General features: G+C 39.0%; 1 protein-coding gene across 1 annotated transcript in view; it reads right to left on the bottom strand.

Moving 5' to 3' along the window:
* LOC122842642 (contactin-associated protein-like 4) overlaps positions 1 to 25,192 on the bottom strand; it is a 42,054-nt gene that overhangs the window by 15,634 nt on the left and 1,228 nt on the right. Inside the window, exons 2-10 of the mRNA XM_044136702.1 lie at positions 21,377 to 21,487; positions 16,639 to 16,832; positions 12,861 to 13,008; positions 11,548 to 11,751; positions 6,044 to 6,210; positions 5,812 to 5,949; positions 4,563 to 4,830; positions 3,935 to 4,075; positions 2,814 to 2,985 (exon numbers count right to left, since the gene is read on the bottom strand). Coding sequence (XP_043992637.1) covers positions 2,814 to 2,985; positions 3,935 to 4,075; positions 4,563 to 4,830; positions 5,812 to 5,949; positions 6,044 to 6,210; positions 11,548 to 11,751; positions 12,861 to 13,008; positions 16,639 to 16,832; positions 21,377 to 21,487 — 1,543 coding nt within the window. The remainder of the gene's footprint in view (positions 1 to 2,813; positions 2,986 to 3,934; positions 4,076 to 4,562; positions 4,831 to 5,811; positions 5,950 to 6,043; positions 6,211 to 11,547; positions 11,752 to 12,860; positions 13,009 to 16,638; positions 16,833 to 21,376; positions 21,488 to 25,192) is intronic.

Genomic DNA, 25,192 nt, shown 5'->3' with positions numbered 1-25,192 from the left:
TAATCACATAATAATATTAATAAAAATTTAAAAAAAACCTCTTAGTTCTTTAAGTTGTGTCCACGCCTTCTGTTAAATAAGTATTAACAAGATATTTAATTATTATTTAATTACAGGATTTGGATACCCCTCGATTTGGATTCAACCATCAAATTCAACGGTTGAAGTTTGACTGAGTAACTCCAAATCAAATCCACTTGTTGCAAGTCAGCTTGTCCTGACATTTTCTCATTCTCGTCTCACAGCAAGCACAGATCGCTGGGGGCATTGGGGAGAAATAAAGCACTAAAGACTTTAGAAGACATTAAATAAATTGTGGAAAATGGGATAGGCAACAATCATTAGGTGACGAAAATGTGGCACAAGACTGACGTTGGAACAGCTGAGAAAAACTCTCCGATTTTATGTCAATATTTTTACTCTGCAACTAAATCTTATGTCATTCACAAAATAAAACTTATTTTTAGTGGACTAAATATACATTAGCTTCTTAAAGGGGCAGTATTATGTAAAAATCCTCTTTTTTGAGCTTCATATCATGTTATAATGTTATCCCCTCATCAAAATCATACCTGGAGTGTTATTTTTTCATGCATGGCTGAGAGTTTCTTTATTCTCCAGTATCCAAGCTTCCCGCCTCACAGACATCCCAACTCAACTCCTTCAGACTAGCCGGAAGCAATTAGCAAACACCTGGTGGAACTGACCATCAGCTGAGCTCATTATGGGAGCTGCTTCTCAGGAAAATGCAGGTAAAAATGTTGTGAAATAGTTAATAGAGAAGAGCTGTTGTGATGACATCCTGAAGGCGGAGTTCAGAGCAGGAGTTTTTAAAGAGACAGAGGACCAATTTTGAGGCCTTATATCAGGAAGTAAAATTCCTTTGAATTCATATTTGATATATGCAGCATTGTCATAACAACTGAAGTGACATAGTTACTTGATTATGCTAAAAATATAATACTGCCACCTTTATGAGTCATAATCGAGCAACTTTCTGAAAATTTACGTTTCAGTTTGAACACTTTGAAGTGACCTGTTGATGACATGCAATTCAAATGAACTTGACTTGACTTTCTTGTTTGCACAAAGCCATTTATGGCTCCGAATGACACAGAGAAGTTGAATAGTTTTACTTCATTTCCAGCTTTTCAGTGAGGGGATAGTTACAGTCATTTTCTTTCCGTTCACAATCGTTTTCAAGATTTCTTATTTTGTTGCCGATTTGCTGACTCTGCATCAGAGTGAACCTGGCAACGTAAAGCCCAGCAATTTCTGAGACGACGAAGCAGGAAACATAAAGAAATGTTCTGGAAATTAGAAAACAGAAAAGAAATTAAGGTTGAGAGAGGAACTGAAGAAGAAGAAAAAAACCCAGAGAAGGAAAGTAAAAGATAGACTGATGGAGCTCTGAAGCTGTTGGGTGAAATATTTATGAGGAAAATGAGGGCAACAAATTGTAAGGGAAATGGAAGGTGATGTGAACAACTTTTAAATTAGAAAGGTTTTATAAACAGCCAAGCAAACATGTTCTTGTCTTTCCGATTTATTCTTCCCCACCTTTGAATTTAGCTACATGCATGATGAATATCTTTCCATTTGACACTTGCCTTGTTTATCTGCAAAATGCATAACTTCCAAACTTTTCCATGAGTCAAAATGTCAAACCACAGATGAATTCAGCATCCACGTGATCAATCAGATGTCGATTATATCAGTACGTAATAGAAATACCAGAACAAAGCTTAAAGGCAAAACGCATGTAGAAAATCAATTCTGCCAGCTCATCTTTTATTTTTCACAAGGCAAAGGAACTCATTTTTTTTTAAGATAATATCGCTAACATTTACCAAATGATTCAGAAGAGGTCAAATGTCGTGTTAGGTTTCTGTGTAACAAAGCAGCAAAATCCTGCAGGAGAGCTTGTCCTGACATTTTCAGCAGCGCAGGCAGAGAGAAGGAAATGATCGGGCCAAAGTGTCTGTCGCCTCCGGTGGGAGAAAAATGTCATTAAACCGAATTATGACAGATTTATACAAGATATGAGTTTTCAATAGGGAGCTATTTCAAACCCCCCCAAAACATCTAAAGTGTGATTTCACTATAACCGAATTAAAAGTCTATGCAATGATAATATATATATAAAACAGTCTTCAATTAACTGCACAATGCATATCTTTGTCCCGGAGAATGGACTTTCTTAACCCGATTAGGACATAGGAAGTTAAGTTTAAAAGCAGTTGGATTTTTGTAATTGCAATTGTAAAACAAATACTAAACGAGTGAACAGTTTTGTTAGTTAATCAGACTGTAAAAATGTTACAACATTCGATTTATATTACGTTGCATAAGTTCGCTGCAAAAACGCAAAAATCTTACCGAGTGTTTTTTGGCTCATTTCTAGTGCAAATGTCTTATTACACATAAAACAAGACAAAACTGCCTCAGAAATAACTTTTCAGCAACATATAGTAGCTTGTTGTAAGTCAATAATTAGATGATATTGATTAAAAGAGTATTAGTTTCACTGGCAGATTGTTTCACTTATATCATGAGAAAAATGTCTTGGTATAAGTGGAATTACCTGTAAATGGAACCAGAAAGTTTTTCATCAACATTAAGGGTGAAAAATGTTTCTACAAATTAAGGTTTGTGACTGGTGGACTCCAGCTTCTTTTCTTAAATTAAAACTGAATTAGAAAACTGATTTTTGAAAGATTAAACAAATGAAAAAGTAAACCATTAGTTCACTTGACAAAATTAATGTGAGTAAAACAAAAAAACAAAGAATTTGTTGGCCTTGTTTTCCTCACCTGTCCATAATGCCACACATGTCGATCTGGAGGTCGCTGTAATCTCCCATCAGCCTCTGCTGGACCTTGATGAGATCCACCAGTTCGTCTTCCACCGTCAGGAGACGCATACATCCTTGGAAAGCACTGGAGGGATTTCTGCACGAGTGGCCGTTCCCTTCAGCCGGGCAACCTAGGAGTAAAAGATGAGTCAACCAGTGAAGTCCACAGAAAATCATAAAATTGTCCAAAAGTTTGGTTTAAATCTGAAAATCCGGTTGATTCTCCATCGTCGTACACCACAGTTGTCAACTAAACAATCCAAGTTATTCTACAGGACCACAGCTGTTACAGGCGATGTTAGCAATGACACCTTAAAATCTACACCTCAGAATTACCTTAAAATAAAACAAAATGCAAAATACACTCATGCTGTACAGCACAAACACTTTAAACCGTCTATATTTGGTTTTGAATTTTCAGGAAGTATAAGTAAGAATCTGTTAGAGTACTCTTGGCTTCTCTGAAGGTCTCGAAGAGAGCTCTCTTACTCATTTCAGTACTTGTAGCTAACCTTGACAGCATGTTGTGCACATAAGAAAAGTTACCCTGTGGATGTCAGGCCTAAAAACTTTGGAAAATGAATAGAATGTGAAGGTAATGTATTTTAGAAACAGAGGAAAGACGTTCAAGTTCTTTGAAAATAATCTCGTCAGAGCGATGTTATCTTTGCTTTTTTTTTTTTTTTTTTTTTTTTGCATTAATGCAATAAAATAAATGTTGAAAAATGTCCATGCAACTCCTTGGAAATCTAGTTTAAATAAAGTTGCCTGGTATGTTGAGACAGAACGATTGTTCCTCTGGTGAGTTGTGCCAGTTTTCATGCTCGGATGATCAGAGTCGTTTAAAAAAAAAAGTTAGCTATTGCTCAAGAGCACTTTAAAAAAATACAAGGAAGCCTGAAGGTTTAAAGGTTCATTCAAGGCGAATTCTAAAGAATCAGGAATACCCAGAACTTTGATAAAGTGCAAGCAAACTCTTTACAGAAACGTTTGTGTTATTGAAGTAATAAAAAGCCAACTGCTGCACCTGTCAAACCTGCCAAGTTTAAAAGATTATTCAGAAAGCACTGCTCCTCTTACCACCATAGAAAAGTTGACCTCCTGGAGTGATGGGGTATGTGGGACTTGCAGAGGCAACTTCAGTTCCATCCACTGTGACGCTCAGATGTTGTCGTGATCTCAAGTCCACTGAATGCCACTGACCGTCATTCAAGCATGAACCTGCAGTTGCATGTAGTTTTTTCACAATAATTTACCTTTTTACTATCACAAAAACAATTCATATAACCTCTGATATGATTGTGATGCATGTGAAAAGTTCTGAAAAGCAACGTGTGTTCTCCCCTTTCCCTGTTACATAAAATAATAAAACTCCTCACGTTTGTGATTCACGGTTGTCTTCTTAAACAGTATGTTGGTGAATTCTTGCTCCCCTACTATTCACCTTACATGATTTGCCTTAAGCGAGTCTTTGTGCAAGTTTTCTATGCATGCTGATGAGGCTGTTTACATGAATACGTGAAATATCTTGGTTTTGTTCTGGATTCTTATTTTAAATCAGAAAAATATGTTTAAGCGGCGAGCGGAGTCGCCAAAGCAAATCTACATACATCTAAACCACTTAGAGATTTTCTTCCATTTCATTCTAGTTTGAGTATTTGCTTGAACTGAACGCTTTGGATTGTGACCTGTAGGGGGCCCCACTGACCTGCTTTTAGCTCTACGGGGGGCCTTCCTGCCTTGTGGATATGAAGATGTACTTTGGCGTCTCTCAGGTGTAGCCATACCGTCCCGTCTCGCTTCTGGAGATCAAAGGTCAGCAGCAGCCCCTCCGTGTCCCACGTCCGAAACTGAAGCCCCAGCGAGACTCCTGCCGAATGCAGACCTGTGTCTTTGGGCAACCGCAGGAAACTCCGGGGGCCCGTGAACGTCACGGCAACGAAGACCGGCTCAGAGCAGGAAAACGTCACGTTGCCCTGAGTCAGAGGAGGAAAAGACAGAGTGAGAGACATGACGTTCAATAAACATGGAGGACGTTTCAAATCTCTATGTGCTGAAACCTCATCAGCTGTTTTTCCTTACAAAGGATGTTAGAATTGCCTCAATACTATTGGAACAAACACCAAATCAAACAAAAAGTACCAGGGAAATGTTTTATTAGGCCACAGAGGCAGCAAAAGGGAGAAGAGCTGAGAAAATAGATGGAAGACATTCCTCCTTTGATCAGCAGACTTTTAGATATCTGCAGCACAGGTAGTGCTACAGCAGCAAATGTGATGCTTCACAACCAGCAGGAATACCAGCTGTCCTTTTTAGGTCAAGCATGCAACACTTGATTCTTTCCAAAAGTTCTGTGTGGGATTGGTAAAGCAGCTTGAAGTGCACATCAACTTGAACCAATACAATAACCAAACACACAGTGTGTGTTTTTCTAGCTTCACAAGGACTTTCCATTGACTGCCTTTCATTTTTCATTCATTTCTGTAGCTTAAAGCCTAGAAACAAACCTCATCATTACTAGTTAATGCCAAACCCTAGAACTACAATCCTAACTGTGAAGCAGCACTTCATAATCTGTGCTTCTGCTAACTTTATTAAAAAAAAAAAAGCAAAGTACCGGTATCTGGTACTACAAATAGCAACTCTGAATGACCTAAAAGTCAACTTTTTTTAGTTTTTTTTACTTCTTGTGGTATTCTAGATGTATGTCTTAATACTGCTGGGTTTCCTTAGATAGAAACTTTTTAAACTACTTAGACTAATGAATTCAGCTATTGGCATTGTTTGATAACTAGGACCAATTGAAATGTATGATTGAAATCAAATATTTTTTTTGTAAAGTGCCTTGTGAACTGGCGCTATGTGAATAAAACTGAATTGAATTTTGTTAAGCAAATTAAATATATATCCTTTATCCTCTGAGCGTTTTTCCACGAGTCCACTGGAAGTATATCTACCATCGCAGTAACACTCTGGTCCCTCTGTTTAGCCAAGTCAATCAGGTTCTGGCCGTCGTAGAGAAGGTTTTCAACACAGCCGTGGAAATTTCTATTTGCGTTTTGAGAGTCGAGGTTCTGATCTGCTCCAACGCTCATCTGTGAGAGGAAAACATGTCAGAATGAAACTACGAGCTGCACTAGACGCATACTTTGCATGCACACCTCATAAATCAACATTTTGAAAGTTCACCTGGTCATAATCCCAGTGGGTGAACCATGGTGGGATCACCACCCACTTTGTGTTTTTGTCCACGGTGAGGTTGAAGTGACTGCTGTGTTGCTCCACTGCAACTCGATGCCAGTGTTGGTCGTCCAACAGGCTGCCCAGAGACACAAGACGCTGTCTGGAGCTCTTCCCTTGAATTCGAGAGCAAAACGACGATTGATGATGCTGATCACAGATTGAGGCAATAAAAGTACTGTATTTGTACGACAAAAACTGATGTAATTAATTAGATCAAATACACACAGAGTTTAATTGGCTGTTTTCACACTTGATAGTTCGGTAGATTCGGTTCGACCGGGGACCAAAGTAGCAACGTTTGTTACATTTTAAACTGACGTGGTTTGCTCTCACTGCTTTGTGTGAAACAAACCAAACCCTTTGAAAAACCTGTTCACTCCCATGCCTGTGGAGGCGCTGTAATACTGAAGGAAATGACATGACAACCTCTAAAGAAGACACTGAACCCAACTTCCTTCTTCGCAGTATGTAAACAAAAATGGGGTAGTGGCAGATTTTAACGGTTGTAGGATTTCACTTTTGTTGTTGACCTTAGCACAACACCATAGCATTTGTTTTAATTGTATTTACCCAGAATTCCCTGCGTTATTGCTCACTTCCTGCTTTTGGAACATCGCCCTGTCCACTTTGTGTTCACATATGCATTCGAACTGCACCAGAGTTCACTTCACCCAAATTGAGACCGAGGTTTTTAGGCGGACCAGAGTTAGATTCTGCATTTCCACCTCCCCAAACGGACTGGAGTTAAATTAAAGCGGACTAAACAGGGTTGGCGTGAATGCACCCTCATTGTTAATTCTTGGTTTGTAAGGTGTTCATTGTGAGAAAAAAAATGCCTGAGTGTCATAACATAACTTCTCAAACTACAAATTTCTGAATATTTGGGGGTTTTTTTATTAAGTAAAAGTGAAGGGTTAAAAAGAAGCGTTTCTCCAGGGGATCTTGTCTCAGGAACAAGGCCTTCATCTTCGCTTGCTGTTAAAGCCTCAGAGAAAGCAGGCGCCAACACGTCTTGTAATTAACACTAAAAGAGGTGAGAAAAGAGGCAGATGAGCATGAATAAATGAACAAGGAAGCGCCGCTGACTCCCAAAGTGCTCCCTAAAGTGCCAACAGAGCAAAAGATTCTTGTGTGGAAAAACTGAGGTGAAGACCTTGCTAAATGCACTCACTCATTAAATATGAATCAGACAATGTTTGAAATGGGACTCGCTGTCTGCATAGGGTAAGAAAGAATAAAATATGGAGAGTGACTAAGTTAAAAGCATTAAATCATTAATCTATATTGATCTGTCACAACAGAAGGAGGGAGAGACTGAAGATGTGATGGGAGACAGAGAATAAGATTGATGTATGTTTAATTATTGATCAGCAGACTGAGGTCTGGAGATGAAAACTGGTTGTCTTTAACCATGAGTGACAAACATGTTCCTTCCAAATGATTTGGACATTTTCATGCTAAGATTTTGGGGACTTGTTTTTTTCTGTTTCACTTGGAATATAGTTGTGTGACTAACCCTAACCCTAAGTGAGTTTATATTGTCTTTTTTGGAAGCAATGAAAGTCGACCAAGATAAACAACTGACAGAAAAAATCACAAACATCAATGGGACTGACATGACTCAGTGCTGGATAAAAGCCGCAGTGTAGTGTAGAAAATGGACGCATCTGTTGCATCACCTGCTGCCAGGAGGTGATGCAACAGATGTTAGAGGAATGGTTCCCAAAGATTTTTTTCAGGACCCCCCTATGGATTACAATAAAATTCCCCCCAAAAAAGAAAAAAAGATCAACTGGGCACCAAGAACATCTTGGTTAAAAACATATAAAAAAAGAAAAGTGAGAAAATGCTTGAAAATATTTCAGAAGACAAAACTAAAAGACAAAAGTTTTAGCTAGCTTGGAAAAGAACTAGCTTCCTGCTCTGCGCTCCCTGAGGGCTTAGACTGTGTTCAAGTTAGCGATCAAACGTTAGCGGTTTCATTTTACTCAACCGCTAACGTTTGACCATGTAGCGCTATGAAGCTAACTAGAAATTGTGTCAGCTGTGCGAGACGTGCACATCATCTTTGACCGTCTCAAACATTCCTCTTGCTCAAATGCTCAATATTTGGAAGCGTGGCTGACAGGGACTTTGTCCACTTCCTCTGCTGCCATTGCTAAAACTACAGGCAGATTACAATTCGAAAACCGCGCAGAAAATCTGCGTCATTGTTCACAGTAATTGTCCCAGATGAAATTCTCCTGGAGAAAGATTCTCAGGTTTTATGACCTTCATTGGCTGTTTTGAGCGACTTAATTCTTCAGAAACTGTAACGCTATTGCACATTTTTTTGAGTCCTTTTCCTATGATTTAGAAATTCTGGGATGATTTTTCAGTTTGTCTCGTCCTCTACTTCCCATTATACTAAAATTTTGCATTATTCCTCAGGATGGCAGGTTTAACGAGGAAACTTCATGTTCAGTTTGGGATCTCGACTGACTTTTTGAATAACTTCTAGTAGAAACTTGACTTTCTCTACATTGTGTGAGTGAATAAGTCAAAGGTTCTCCTTTTTTTTCTTTTTTAATTTTTTTTTTTTTACTGCATCTCGTTTTGCTTTAAATGTGCAATATTCCGCCTCTCCATTTCCTCCTTATCTGTGCTCTCCAGTGCTGTCTCGCCTCCTAAAGCTGGATTTATGCTCCAGCGGCAACTGGATGCTGAGCTAAGGCTGTAGATGTGCATCCCACACAGTAACTCACCTATAGAACCTGCAGAATTTAACCTACGTACATCTTTCTGCATAAAACTCCAACTGCTTTACTTTACAGACGGAAATCTTCAGTGAAAAACAATGCTCCACCACAGAATATATGAAACAGTAAACGTATACATATTTCCTCCACGCTGTTAGTCTCTGTTAGAGATACACATATCAGAATTTATGACTAAAATCCAATCTCAGCTGTACAATACTACAAACTATAAGAAGACATTCAAAATATTCTCTTGAACTGAAATCTTAAAAAAAAAAAAAGGTTCATTTTGTGCCAGCGGATCATAGACAGGTTGTAAGCAGACCTTCAAAATGCAAAACAAAGAAGAGTAGGATTTAAAAAAAAAAAGATCAGGTGTTTAAAGATTTTGAGATTTCGGCCTTATCAAGTCAAAAATCTGCACTTAAATCTGGTTTTCATATTATTTTCCGTCAGCCACTCACACTGCCATGTCCCCCAGAGGCTGAAAGACTTTGCTGCAGAGGTCACCACATATAAGAAATCCAATTTTGATTTCTAACAAGGTTCAGAGGCTTATGGCAGCAAAAAAGTCAGGAGGTGAACTGGAAACAATTTCACCTGCGCTGAGCCCGAGGATCCACGGGACGTCCAAGAAGACGAGGCAGAATAATGAGTGTGAACTTAATTTGCAATCCACTTTTCATTAACAAAAGTCTCAAAGTGCTAAACGGACATGATGGCTTCTCATATGGACAATGCATGTTGTCTTGCCTGTTCATATCACACCACTGATGAGATTCATCTAAAAATAATAATAATAATAATAATAATAATAATAATAAAAGAAGAGAAATAGATTAATTAAAAAACATGTTACTGAGATGAGTCACTCCTGCGTCTCTTTGGAGGAAGCAAACCTTTTCAAATTTGGGTAAAAGCTGAGGTGACTTAAGAAAAGCAAAAAACTTGACACACTTTGTACCTGGTATTTACTAAATTAGGCAATAATTTGCTCAAATCAAACTTCCCTTTTGTCAGTGGACTAATGTTAGTGATACTGAATTGTTGGTAAAATAATGTCAGGATTGGGTTTTTTCCATGTCTTGAGTTCTCTGTGTGTCTTGAGTCTCCGTGTTGTCCTGTCTGGCCCTTGATTGTTCCCGGGTGTGTCTCGTTCTGTGTCTTTGTTGGGTCGAAAGCGGCTATTCTGTCTAGCTGTCGCAGTGTGTCCATTCGTTTCTCCAGTTGCTACTGGCGCTGACTCCTGGCTTCCGCTCTGCCGTGCTGCTGGACTCATTCTGTTTTTTGGATTATTTTCATCATTAAACATTCATCTTTCACTTGTACCTGGATCTCCAGCTCTAGCCTCACCACCTCACCTGCATTTCTTGACAAATAATTCTTTTTATCAGTTTTCAACTTCCTGCTCAGCCCCCCCAAAAAAGAAACTATGCCTACATCAAAATCCTAGCGAGACTTTACACCAGGGCTGGGCACTCCTAGTCCTGGAGGGTCAGGGTCCTGTAACTCTTAGACGTCTCCCTGGTCCAACACACCTGAATCCAACAACTGAATCTCCTCCTCAGTGCAGTCAGGTTCTCCAGAGTCCTGCTAATGACCTCATTATTTGACTCAGCTGTGTTGAAGTAGAGACACATCTAAAAGTTGCAGGACACCGGCCCTCCAGGACCAGGAGTGACCTCAAATAATTCATGCTCTCTACAGCCAAACAGCTCGGTTGTAGACCATCAACTCAAACACAGGTGGGTCTTTCCGACGTGAGCATGTTGCTGTGCAGATAAAAGCAGAGTAACGTATTTACATCTCCGTGGCGACAGCACGACACCTTCCTGAAAATAACCCCCTTGAGACTACCATTCAGCAACAACCTGAATGAGTCATGACCTTTAACCCTTTGCTTCAATTGGAGAGATTTTTGTTGTTTTTTTTCATATTTTCTGGTTCTAATAAAAGATAAATGATCAAAGGTGCTTAATTAAATGTAACAATGTGATTATTGTGAGCTACATTGTGCTTTTATTTTAATTTAGCAGCTTTGAAATGTTTCAATTTGTTTGTGCTGCGAAGTGAAAATCCAACAAAAAACACAAACGTTTGTTTATCTGCAACCGCACTAATCAAAGTGCCACAGTAAAACCCCAAATATGTGACCGTGAGCCTCCGATATATGCTGAGGCATTTTGATAAATGTGCATTACTGCATCCACTGGTTGTATCTTACATCCTAAATGAGTCTGGATATTTATTCCGGCACCCTGGACAGCTCCGGGCAAACAGAGTGGAACGAAGCGACTTCTACAAGAGCTGCTGAGGCTAAATGAGTGACCTTAATGGGTTAGCTGAAGCAAAACCTGCACTAACTAATGCTAATCTAATGCAGACAAAGGTGCAAATGAGCCAGTTGCTGCCTGTGATGTGATTTTTAAAGTCAATGAATTGGATTAATTAAAACTGCTCACAGAAGGTTTCCTGAGGTAGACCTGCAGTGTCTGCATTTGCAAGAAGGGAGGAAATTGATGAAGCACAAACCAGCCAAGCCTCCAACTTTTTTTTAAATTAGAAGACAACCTCTGAATATTTCTCTCATCTGGCTGTAATTGTTATTGGATTGACAATGGAACCAAACAAAACAGCAAAGGAAAAGGTTCCTGCTGGGACACACAGCTGTTGAAGGCTCGAGTTTTAACCATCCAGGTGTCGGAGTCGTACCTTTTCTGAGGAGCAGCAGGAGTCGTCCGTCCTGTAACTCCAAAGTGAGGCCGAGCTCATTCTGTCCCTCGGCGTGGAGCAGAAAGCCAGAGTTTCTCGCGGTTTTAAACGTCAGGCGGATGGTGTTAGTGGACGTCTGTCTCGGTCTTAGACTCAGCTTGAAAATAAGGCTGCTGTCGCCGTCAAAGCTCACCACGTCAGAATCTGAAAAAGGACGACCACAACAGCAGCTGCGTCTAAATCGACCACTTAAATGTGCAATTTGACATTTTGAAAAAAGTTAGCTTAATGAAAGTGGGAAACTTAAAAAAAATAAAAAATAAAAAAAAAAAACGAACTTTTTTTTATTAAAAAGTTGGCTCTAGGCTGAGGTGTTTTTTTGTTTGTTTGTTTGTTTTGTTTTTGTGGCCATATTGAAAATGGTTTATTTCACAAAACTGAGTCTTTCAACATTAGTGGAATATTGACAAAGTTATTTGTGCATTTTTTATTTTGTCTTTTTTGAGAAATACATGAACCAAATTCACAGCATTGTGTATTTTTTGGAGAGTTCTTCATCTTGAACTCAAAACGTTTTGACTTCACCAACAAACCTTATAAGTTTGAGTTAAGTTTCAAATCTCTAATAACTTTCCTAAGGCCCTGCAACATAAACATTTATTAATTATTGTATACATTTTAATATTCACTAACCAATCTAACAAAATGTGTTTTAACATTCAATCCAACATGCAAAAAACACTAACAGTTAATTTACTATTCTGAAAATTGATCAAGCTTAATATTTACTCCATTGGAAATATAATTGTTAAAAACATAAACAGAGATTAAACCCTACTAATGTTTAATTTCTGAATAAATAACAAACTGCCCTTTTATCTTTATTAACATAAGTTCATCACTGTCTTCATATCGTCTACACCTTCACTATATACAGGGAAATTGGATATCATTTTTAAATCCACAGTGAGAATTTTGTTCTCAATTATGAATACTAAAAATGTTCAAAGTTACAGAATGAATTCCAATAAATTAACTGTATTAAATGCAAATAAGGCAAAGTATAGCAAGTAAATTAGAATGAAAATAGCATCTTTAGCCTGATTAAGAATTTTGTGAATGAGCCACAAGTCTACAAGTAACTATTTAAAAAATGGTTCCTATTTTTGATCTTAAAAAAGGCCAAACAAATTTAAAAACAGAGGAAAACATACATAAAGTCAACATATGAACAAAACGTCTGTCAGCACTAATGAAGACAGAAGAATATTGCAATATGGATGCTTCACAGTCGAATAGAGGGGGAAACTGACTGTAAGGACATCCGTAAGCCTCCAGCCGGAGTCCAATCCGACCGTTTGGATTCCAGCGGAGAGGAGCGATGCGGACGAAGCGAGCGATCACAGGATGCTGGAGGTGGTGCTGGACCACACTGTCTGCATTACTGTTCCCAGGAAAGGTCTGTAAAACAACGACAACGAGAAAGATCTTCATTTTTCACAACATATAGACGACAACACCACAGCAGAAAGAAATAATAACTAATTACATATTATGCTAATATGTAGTTAGTAAATGATATAAGGTGACCTTGCATCCTAAGAAAGATCCCTATTAATAAAATGTATTATTAATATTAAGAGGTTATCACCTGATTGCAAAAGATTGGAACCTTTTCTTTAGTGCTTGCAGTTCTAGCTTTCCACTTGAGCTTTTAATTAATTTATTTATTTAAATATGATTCACCATAATTTTATTTTTACTGTGAGGGACCAGACTCAAACAAGGACAAAAGATGTTCAAAAAAACAGAAAAAGTTTCAACTTAATTGTTTTTTAAAAAAAGTTTCCTCCTCCAGGTGGTCTGCAGTTGCAGCACCTCAAACAAAAGAACAAGTGTGAGGAAAACCATTCAGACAAATATTAAAGTGTGCACCCACTAGAAAATGTATGTCTAAATAAAATAACTTGAACAGACTATAAACTGTAACTAATATAAAGAAAAATAAATACTAACACAATGTGGTGGTGATGGGAACATCCACCACATTGATATACAGCCTTTTTTATAACAGGAGGTAACATAGCTGTTGATTGTGCTATAATATGACACTGTTTACTTGGAAAACACATCATACTGCCCATTAACGCTTCTAAAACAATCCTATCAGAGAGAATTGATTTGTTTTTGCATAAAATTGAATTTCATGCTTGTGTGACACCTTGTTCTATGGACATTAAAAGGATTCCTCCAGTCCCAAACTCCAGCCACATAGTACTTTCAGCAACGAACCTTCAAGAAAAACAGCATTAAGTAAATTCCACTTTTTACACTTTCAATCACTTACAAAACACACCAGGATTCAGCTGGTTGGCACATTACGTTTGCTCTTCTCTGGTGGTTATACTGACAAAACTGGTCTGCATGTTCCTCCTTCATACAGTGAAATGTCTCCCGTACTACCAGAAAACTTAAATTCAGAAGCACTTGGAACAACTGTAATCCCCGTTTTCGGCTCTCATGCTCCTTCACAGGCAATGGGAAACGGAAAGGATGTGAGAAGAGCAGCGAGTCAGAGAAATGCAGCCTTACTGAGCTCCGAAGGAAGTCTTGCAGGAGTTATGACAGACGAGCGACTCAGCGGGCAACTCCAAGCCTGGAAAGTCGTGATAAACTTGGATATGAAGCTTATTAGGAGTTTTAAGGCGCCCCGTGGATTTGTATCAATATGCTGCAGGAAAGATCATCAGGATCTGAAAGCCTAAAAACTGTCCCTGTTCCTCTCATGTAGTCTTTAGCAGATGCAAGCATTGAGCTCACCTTTAGACTTTAAGCTACAAAGTTAATTCAGCCTCAACAACTTTGTTAGGGGGGTTGGGGTGGCGGCACCGCGCCACACAGGCTGGGACTGCCTCTGGTTTAACAACAAGGACCCCACAGAAAACTGCCCCGTTTGCTCATTCACTTACTTCTACCAAACCCTGTGCAGAATCAACGAACTTTCTCAAACTGTGGTCCCCGGACGCCCCCTAGTGGTCTGCAGGGTAACACATATAAACGACCGCTTATTTGCCCTGACAGAAGCTCAAAGTACGATGCGTGCAGTTGGCTTAAATATTGGTTGTGTTTAAAAATAATAATGAATAAATGGCTCAAAACTAGATTAGTCAATAGAAAAACTGAAGATACTGGTGGAAAGAAAACAACAAACTACTTATATTAGAGGAAGCCAAGCGATAACAGCTGAGCGTTGACGTGTCGTTCACCAGTGATTTGATTCTTTTGAATGGCTCTTTGTTTTTTTTTATGACTCTTTGCTTGCTTATGATATTCTGCTCACATGTCAAAAGCTGTTGAGGTTATTATTAAATTAAAAATGATTTAATTAAATTCCCTAAATACAAATAATAAATAAGTAGGTCGTTATTCTTTTATGTTAAATGGTGCAGAAGAATATTTTTTTTGTTTCTGCCACAGCAACTCAAGTCTATTTTTCTTTAATTTTGTTTCTAAATTACAAATATGCCTAAATGTTATTAATGCACACAACACTTGGTAGTAAAGAACAACTTCCTTTTTTTATTTCCATGTGTTTGACATAAATGGAAAACTTTGGATCCACACTTTCAAAATCAGTAAATAACTCAAAATGCTCCGTATTGACATGTTCATGACAATAAATGTCTTAAAAGGATAATGGTAACACTTTACTTGACGGGTTGTGAATAAGACTGTCAAGACTCCATCATAAAACATGACATAACACCTGTCATGAACACGAGTAAGTCTTCATGTTTAAATAAGATATTTACACTCCAAACTAGACCAGCAATACTTGGAAAGGTTTAATGTTTTTGCTGTTTTATGGGCTCTTTGCACCTGCTGTGCTGACGTCACAACAGCATGCACAAATGCGGCTCTCTTGTTTCCGTTTTGAGTTACCATGACAGCTAGAAAAGACAAAGTCGTATTTCAGATGCAAATAAAACAATACTATGCACTTTGTTGTCTTCCTAATATAATGGGCTTTTAAGTTTTCATGGATTTCCAAGCGATCCTGAATTAAGAAGACTGTGGCTTATAAATATTCGTCGCTACCTATTAAAGCTAATGCTGCACAGCAAAGTTTACAGCCCTCACTTCACTCTGAATTTCTGCTGGGCCAATCAGCCTGATTGGCGGCTAGCCAGATGGTGGAGTTGTGAACGATGAAGTCAATTTTCTGCGCTGTTTCAGAATTGTAGTTTGCCTGTAGTTTTAGCTATGGGGGTGAAGAACATGAACGAAGCTGTTCAGTCCATGTGGGTCAACGTTTCCAGATATTGAAATAACATTTAGCAGCCGCCTCGTTCAGCTCTGTACTTCTCTCTTCGCAGTGGAGGATTGTTGTTTACAGCGCACGCTACTTCCAGTAAGCTTCATGGCGTCAAACGGGAGCATTACATACGTCACGGCCGACCGTTAGCGAACTCGAGGCTTCTCCCTCTTCTTGTTGTTTTCTGTTACAACGGATCGTAAACACAAGGGTTTGTGTCACATTTACCGACTAATGTCTTGGTCATCCCAAAAATCTTTGGGGGGATAAAGGAATGTGGAAGCCAAATACGAACCTTTTGTACCGTTAGATTTTAATGTTATCACTGCTTTAGGAGCCAAAGCACCATACTGGCAGTTAATCATGGAGATGATGTGATGGTGTTCACCTGCTTTGGTTGGTCAGGACTTGGACGACTTGTTGTAACAGATAGAACTGTGAATACTGGATCTTTTTGACATTTTGAATATTGTCAGCGTTGTTTTAAAAGTGTCATGATTTACCAAATGACACTTTATGACAACGGTCATAAAGATTCATGAAGACTTACTCGTGTTCATGACAGGTTTTATGTCACGTTTATGACGGTCTTATTCACAACCCGTCAAATGAAGTGTTACCAGGATAATATTTTCATTTCAGGTGAATATATTAAGATATTGGGTTATTTCGTTGTGTTATTTAAGTTGGGTGGTCCATGAGAGTTTGTTAAATGGGTTAAGTGGTCCTCAGCTTGAAAAGGTTTGAGAAAAACTTTTATATAACAAGAAACTCACTCCTATGCGTCCTTCCCATCGGTACTGCCTCCAGTTGTGTCCCGTGTCGCTGAACATCAGCTGGTAGGCCGTTTGCCAGTCAGAGCTCCCATAGCGACCTTGCGTAGCAACAGATGTGATTTGCGTCCGCCCACCTAGGTCGACCTCCAACCACTGATATTTGTCTGAATTCAGAGGAGACCAGCCTCCAGCACCTGCAGCATAAACAAGAGAGGGAAGAATCTAAGCAAGAGAGAAAAATCTGTTATTTCTCAACACAACGAATTCAGATGAGGTGGTAAAAGCTGAAAACGTTTGTCCTTCCCATGTGGACACGTTTTCTATTGTTTCCTGTGCATGAACACATGAGCATTGTCTGTTGCATATCGGTGAAGGACAGATCTATGAAGCGCTGAGATTCTCCTACAGATTGTACTGCAGCTGGTTTGTGAACTTTTTGAATTCTGAATAATGTGTGTTACTAATCGAAGGTGAAAGGCAGAAAATGAAACAATACAATTATCTTTAAAGGGGCAGTCCCATGTGTTTTCCAATCACATGGTGCCGTCTTATAGCACAATCAACTATGTTACCCTCATGTTATGAAAATGCTGTATATATCAAATATGACTGAGATTAAAGGATCCCAGACACACATGTCACCACCAAGGCAACACACCAGGTGTGTTTTTGATGAAGGAATAACATTATAACATGATGCAAAAGTCAGTTTTGCATAATAATGCACCTTTAATAACTGGTTAAAACTTAAAAGGTCTTAGTTTATGTTTTTGATATATATGTCTATGTATTATAGACATAACAGTATAGTATTATGTCTATTATATATAGTGTATTATAAGGGCTTTGCATTGCTTATTTATTTAAGTATTTTTTTAATTTTTTTAATTTTTATAGTTGGTGTACTATTAGGGTGACCAAACGTCCGTATTTCCCGGGACATGTCCGTATTTCACGTCCTGTCCCTGGCGTCCTGGGTTTTTTTTTAGAAAGTGAGGAAATGTCCTGTTTTTTAAATTACCTTCATTGGACCATTAAATTTACGGGCACTGCGCACGGCGCTGCGTGTGATGTAATCCCTGAGCCGCGTCAGTGCGGGCAGCCCTGTTCTTAATCCAAGGTGTCGCTCAAAGGTGTCTTAGTTTTCCCAAATGAAAATACGGTCACCCAAGTACTATAGGTATTAATCTTCCAATATTTAAATTACGCATAATTATCAAATGATATTTCAAAATTTCCTGCCAACTTTAAACATTTTTCAACTCAAAAACACGGCGGGTCGCTGGATGAATGTCTCCCCTGGTGCCCAACCACCAGGCTTAGCAAGTTTTCTGGGGGAAACTTTGCTTCCTGATACAAAATCTACATATTTCTGTATGAATGCGCATTTAAAACATTTTTTAAAATGTACATACATTTTTTTTTAATGGCCTTAAATGTGTAAGGAAACATGAAATCTTCACTCTGCCATTATTTAATCGATGTTGGAGATTGAACACTATTCAAAACAAACTATAAAGTTATGTCTGCTTTATTTCTGTTTCTGGTTAAACAGGACACAAATATAAACGATTATGACTTTGTTTTGTAATCAAAAGATGACATACTGAGACATTGAGAGAAAATTCTAGACAATTATACCTGTTAGTAACCTGATAACACTAAACTACATTTAAAACTTTTTACTTACTGGCATGACAGTAAGATGTGTCTACTCATCTAGACACAAACATGTAATCAAGTCTTACTACTTAATTACTTCTTAAAGTTAACATCTTTCTCTATTTCCACTTATTCAAGAGTAACTTTGTTTACTTCCATTTGTCTCAGCCCAGTGGTCCACTATGTGATAGACTGGTTCATGGTTGTAAGTGTGTCTCTGCCCAGTGGATCCTTGTGGTCCCTCTATTTGGTTTTGATGGTTGTTGGCGCTGAAGCAGACGCAGCAACATTGATCAATGATATTGACTCTTTGAAAGGTTGCTATTACTCCAAGGGCAATCTTGTTTCAAGGAAGACCAAGGCTAACGTAAATTACCTGCAGCTCAATTCCTGTTGTGCTATAGAATGAAACTGACATCGCAAAATGACTATTTTGAAGGGAAATAATTTTTGCTTTCCATATTATTGTCAACTAATCTTAAAATAAAAAGTGTTTTCTGTAAAAGGTTTTCACCCCGTGATTGTCCTACCCTTCTAGTTGCTTTCATAAATCAAAATTTGCCTTATGTGGCAAAAAAAAGCTCCTTCATGTCAAAGTTAACTCCTCCAAGTTCTTTTAATACCACAGTTCAGTAGCTGAGACTTTGGCACAGTTGAGTGATCCAACAGGATACTAACCCTGCACAAAAAACTGGATTTGGGACGAAACAGGCTAAAATTAGGCTACTGACATGGTTCTTACCTCAGCCCTGCTAAAATTCAAAGACTCTCCATTGTCTCCAGGTCCATGCCAGGAAAACATCCAATAAGAATGAACTCTACTATTTCCACTAAGGATATTTTTAAGATTATTCAGTCCGTTTTTCCATTGGTAGAAGTGTCTGGAAACCAGAAGCGAGGAGATGGTGGACAGGAAGTAGTTTATGCAGTCATCAAAGGACGCAAACAAGTTAAGTTCTTGAACATCAATAGAATTTGAATGTGATAAACTATTGAGAAAGGTGTATTTTGTACTAGATGAGTGTTTTAGCAGATTAGCTTTAAGCTAACAAAAATGTTAGTGATCTCAAGAGTTATTTTAGAACATTAGAAACTTACTAGCACAATGCTAGCTCTTCTTTACTGCACAGTGCGGCATAATGCTAATGTGTTTTATTCTGTAAGAGCTTAGATAAATCTAAAATTAGACTGATCTAATTTGTGTTGGCATAACTTTGGTGGTGATTTGTTCATAAGGTCTAAATCTGTGATTTAAGTCTGTGATTATTTGAATATTCTGCAATACTAGGTATTGCAATTTTGGTTTATTTTGTTTCCAGATTAACTGGTAAATCACCAGGCAATACATAAATAACCCCAACAACACCAACTAGTTTATTTCTTTGTAACACATATATAGCCTACTCCCAATGATAAAGTATATTTTAACTTCAGAACGCTTCTGTAGGTGTTCTAAATTGAATCAGCAAAACCATGTCGACTTTAGTATTTATCAGTTTTCCAAACATAAACCGCAGCACAAATGAGGACCCTTACACCGCCATCTTCCCTCCTGACAATCAAATCATGAGGAGTTGGCTAATTTGAATCCAAGTGAAGCTCATCACACGGTGTGAGGTGTCATGGTCAGTGGAGCAGAAACAGCAGGGAGATTCACTGCAAACACACTGGGAATTTAAAAGAGCTTGTGTAGTGAAGGATGCAATAGGCAGCAATTATTTATTGATATAAAACTCCTAAATGTTACATGTGACAACAGGACTACAAGAGGGTGCGAGGCTTATTTTGCTCAGCACATATCTGAGGGTTTGTCTGTTCTCCCTTAAACAGAGAAAAAAAAAATTCTCTGTGATCATTTTGGTATTTTGATGTCCAACTAAGCCTAAACTATGTTTGATCTCAGCAGGTTCCCTTTCGGCACAGTGCGAGATGTCAGCATCCTGCAGAGCGGAGGAGTATAAGGTTGGCTTGAGGACAGCAACCCACTGAGTTGCGTCAGTAACCTACATGCACGGCTTTGAACAGCACAAGTGAAAGATGTACAGTGATTTACATCCTCAGTTTGTGTAGCATTATTGATACGTCGCTTCTAAACTCCTGGGAAAATTTTATCCTTTTGCTGCATCTGTGAAGGTATTGAAAAGTCAATTTGGAAAGGAGTCACTGCTTGGATTACAAGTACTTGGACTTTCCTGAAGTTAGTATTTGAACTGATCCAAAAGTACATTCAAAGTTTCTGCTTTTGTTGACACTTGGAACATACATTTTAGGGTGCCTTCACACCTGACAGTCACATGACTGTCAGGTGTGAAGGCACCCTACCTAGACACCCTAGACTCGGTTCAATTAGGGACCAAAATTGCAACATTTGTTAGGTTTTGGTGTGGTTCGCTTTCACGCCGACTGCGCTGCATCAAATGATCCAAACTAACTGGAAAACCTGCTCCCCTCTGTCGCTACACCAATAACTATTGAATGAAGAGACACAAAAACCTGCAAAGGTCTGCCAGGAATCATGTTAGCTGCACATTTATGTGCAGGAAAAGCTGCTCCCTGTCTTTCTGACCTACGTTTTTCCTGTGTACTCCGGCATCGTTCTACAGACCAAAATGACGTTACGGAGTGTTCACACCAAACATGTCTTGAGCATCAGGCGCATTCAAAGTCTATACGGAGGCGCGTCGAGGGACATCGCAGCGCAGCAAGATCGGAACCATTCGGAGCCTTTGACACGTCAAGAGCATCAACAACAAAACAACGGCTAGAGCTGACGTGCCCTCGACGCGGCTTCACGTAGAGTTTGAACGTAAACCAGACGCACAAAACGCTGGATGAAGAATGCCAAGCAGTTGCATTCAAAGAACACACACATCGAACTTGAAGTGTTAAACGCATTTGGTGTGAACGCACCATTAGGTCAACCTTAAAGTATAAGAGTTTTTTGTCTAGTGTGGCTCTGTGTTACGACCTCACAGACTAGTTATCAGTGGTGGGCATACTTCTGCTAAAGCGCTAATAACTAATACCCACACCGTGACATAATTCACAGTATAACAGCTGCAGTGTTGTCACTCACCTTCTCTCCGATTTAGTTTAGCAAAACCCGGCCCATGACTGCTGGACAGCTGCGAGGAGCTTCTGAATGACGACGGTGATAAACTCGATACCAGCGGCCTCTGACATGTTTCTGAGAATCACACAAAAAAAAACCCATAAACATTAGAAAATGATTTACAAAATCACAGAGTTTCATTGGTGACATTCGAGATAAATAGTCGTTAAATTTGAATACCATTTCTCGATTAATCACAGCTGGACTCCAACTGACTCCAGGCAGATGGAGCTCACGCTCAGTGTTCAGCTCAGTGTTCAGCTCAGTGTTCAGCTCAGTGTTCAGCTCAGTGTTCAGTGGAAGACACCGATCTGGGACGTTGAAAGCACGATCCTTGATGGATCAAAAATATCAGAACATACCAGTTTCTTTGTGAACTTGAAAAAATGAATCCCCGTCTCATGTACGCCACAGCACATTCACCCTACTTTCTTCAGTAAAGGTCATGACCCCTCGGTGTGGTGGAGAATTTTTAAAATATAGACTGGATTTTGAAGATGTGAGGCAAAAATAGACAGCGTGACTTCTTTGTCACAGAGGCACCAATAGTGTGATTTAATAAGGCAAAAACCTAGAGGGGATAAACTCCAGATAGTCTGAAACAGAAATTTTACTTAATTTGTGTTTCGAAAATTATCTGGCAACTCGTGAAGTGCCGTGCAAGACAGAGGTTTATATGAGACTCCAGCCGTTGCTCTTTCACCTGCTTTGCAGACTTTCCTTCACTAATCCAGCTGCATGTTCCCAGAGATTCTGCTGGTTTAACATTCAACCTAGCAGCAAGACTCCGCCTCCTCCAGTCTCACTTTAAACTTGTGCTTAAAGTGCACATTATAAACTCCACACCAGTTTTTAAATACAAAAGTTTTGCACATCTCACAATATTTGCTTTGAACTGAACACCTTTGTAGGAGTTTGATGTTGGGAAGGTTTCAGTAACACTCTGCTCACACTGCAGGTTTCCTCTCGTGTTTACCGCTGCTACACTGTCGGACTCATTGGGAGACTCATTAAGTCGCCTGTCAGATACCACCTCTGCTGCACCCCAAATTGTTGGCTTTTGTTCAGCTTTTGCTCTGTGATGTTCAGTGTCAGCTGAAGGCCTGGAGACTAATGACACTTGAACTGCACTTGGGATTACCTGATCTAATTCCAGTTCGGAGAATCAGAGAAAACAGATGCACAAATTACAACAAAAAAATAATAATAATAAAAAAATAATAATTTGGGGGGGTCGCATCAATTTCCATTCATGGACTGCATGATGTTTTTCTTGTTGTTATGAAGACAGATATTTACACACACTGAGTGAAATTGAGATATTTCTTCAATATGTTCACATACAGTATTGTTCATCCCTCTGTTCCTCTATACGCACCAGTCACTGTTGTGACAAAATACCCTCACAACATGGTGCTACTACAGAAATGGAAAAGATGTTCTCAGATTTGCTAACTTCCACTGTTTTTCCTCCAAACATAGTAACTGTCTTCTGACCAAAAACTTCACCTTTGTCTCCAAAAATGAAAATCTTTGTCTTTATTTTAAAAATACAATCTGGCTTTTATTTTGCTTTGACGTAAAAATTTCTTCCCTTGCCGAATGAGCTCTCAACCCGTCTTGATACAAAGAACCGTTTGTTCCTTCCTGAATGGTGTGAAATCTGGACACCCCAGTTGTGTTTTTACTCATGTAGAACCGAGTGATGATGACTGTGGCAACCTTCAAGCATTGGGAAAGTTTGTCCAAAAAATGAACCAGACTTCTCTTCTTGAAATGCAACTCATTAACGTTTAGCAAGTAACTCCAGACTCCTCCCTGACTGAAGCTAGTTTACCCTCCCGGCTACGTTTGGATTTTCTCGACTTCATCAGCTTCTCTTGTCTGAGCACAAATCTTTACAAATGACACTAAAAGCAAAGTCAGAGCCTCTCTTTGGCTTCTTCCAACTTTTTATCTCTGCCAGTGCCACCTCAAGCTCCCGTGTCTCATAAAACATTCATCATCTTCACGTTGAAGCCTGTGTGGCTCTGCAGACAGAAACGCAGGACCTGTCATCCCCCGCCTGTGTGCCAGCTATAATAAGAAGCCATGTGGTACGTTTCAGTTTGATTACAGACAAGATTTGTTTTGCATAGTTTTGTCTTTTCTGCGGAAAAAAAAGACAATTTTGGAAGGTATTTACTGTAAAATACTTGTTGTTTTTGTAAAATTTTATTGAAAGGTTCTGTCGCGCTTTTGTGGACAATTGCGAGGTGATATCTGACAATTTCACATCACATTCAAATTCTCTCCTATCTGCAAAGAGCTTACAGAAGCACACAATGCCATCTAAAACCCACCACTCAACCTCAGTCAACAAAAGAAGTCTGCCCATCATGACGCGGCACATTTCTGACATGTTACCAGCCTCTACCTTGGACCTAACCAAAGGTCCAACACAGTTAGGCTGATATTAATATTAAGTTACCTTTTAATCTTTTAACATTTAAGTCACCATCTAAATATCTAAGAAAGTTGATCTAAATAATCCCAATGTAAACCAGAATCAGACTTTATTGACATCATACAGAAGCGCAACAAAATTTGTATTAGTGCAGCTCAAAGACAAACAAGCAACATAACAGATGGGTAGACAGATCCTTGAAACTACAGCCATAGGAGGCGCTGCTCTTTCATTAGACGAGAATACATAAAATCAGAAAAACACATATCTCATAATACGCAACACAACCAGACGTCTGTACGGACATTTTGGGGGGAGGTCCCCAAGTATGAAAATAAAAACGCCTGCTGCCTTAGTAGTGTGAGATTTAATACAGGCCACACATGGCAGAAGATTTCAGAAGGCTACTTTTTGATTAGAGGAAAAAGGACGGGCTCTCTATCACCACCTAGTGTCCATCTGACATCCCTGAACACAACAGTTTGCAGACTAAAAACAAGTCAATACTTTATGTTGGTCAACCATATAAAATGTTGATAATACACACGGAGGTTTGTAGCTGTGACATGTTAAAATATAGAAAACCATATTGAACCATGTACAGGTTTGCAAGGCAAGGCACTGCACTTTTACTTTATGAACATCTCTAATGATCTGCGAATGGTTCATTATCTGAACACACACCACAACTTAAAAACACAACAGCTAACACCTTTTATCATGTTCTCACACTGCTATTCACTTATCTGAAGACGTCAAGACTCCACCTCACACACACGCACACACGCACACACACACACAGGCAGAGGTTAGAAAAGCTGTGATATCATCTGTCATTAGCTTGTGATTAGAACACACACTTCACAGACTCCGTATCAGCTGAGAGAGGGGACAGCGTTTCAGCGAAGGACTGCAGAGACGGCAAGAAAATAACATCACCACAGTTAAAGTCAAGAGAGTTGTGTGAGAAGGCAAAACGTCTTTTGAAGCTACTGTCCTGTCTCATAATTATGACAAGGTCTGTTTCATCTGAGCAGATGGGCTTTGGATGAGGCTAGTCTGAGCTAAAAGGCAGAACTTTCTCCACTCAACTATCAACTGCCTTTGTGTGAAAACCATGTTGTCGAGACCAAATTATCCACAGAGCAGTCGTGTTTTCGAGTCTAAAAATGTTTAAAGTTGACAAAAAATTTGAAAATATCACTTAATAATTATGTCTTATTGGAAGATTAACACCTGATCACAAACTATAAAGTCTTAATAAAATGCAAACATTTAAAAAACTTAAATAAGCAATGCTCAGACTGGTGACCCGCCAGGGTTCTAATGCAGTG

This window comes from Gambusia affinis, linkage group LG13 (genome assembly GCF_019740435.1).
Source record: "Gambusia affinis linkage group LG13, SWU_Gaff_1.0, whole genome shotgun sequence".
In the NCBI taxonomy this organism is placed as follows: Eukaryota; Metazoa; Chordata; class Actinopteri; order Cyprinodontiformes; family Poeciliidae; genus Gambusia; species Gambusia affinis.
The sequence above is the reverse complement of the archived record's forward strand: the minus strand, read 5'-3'. Positions and strand labels throughout refer to the sequence as shown.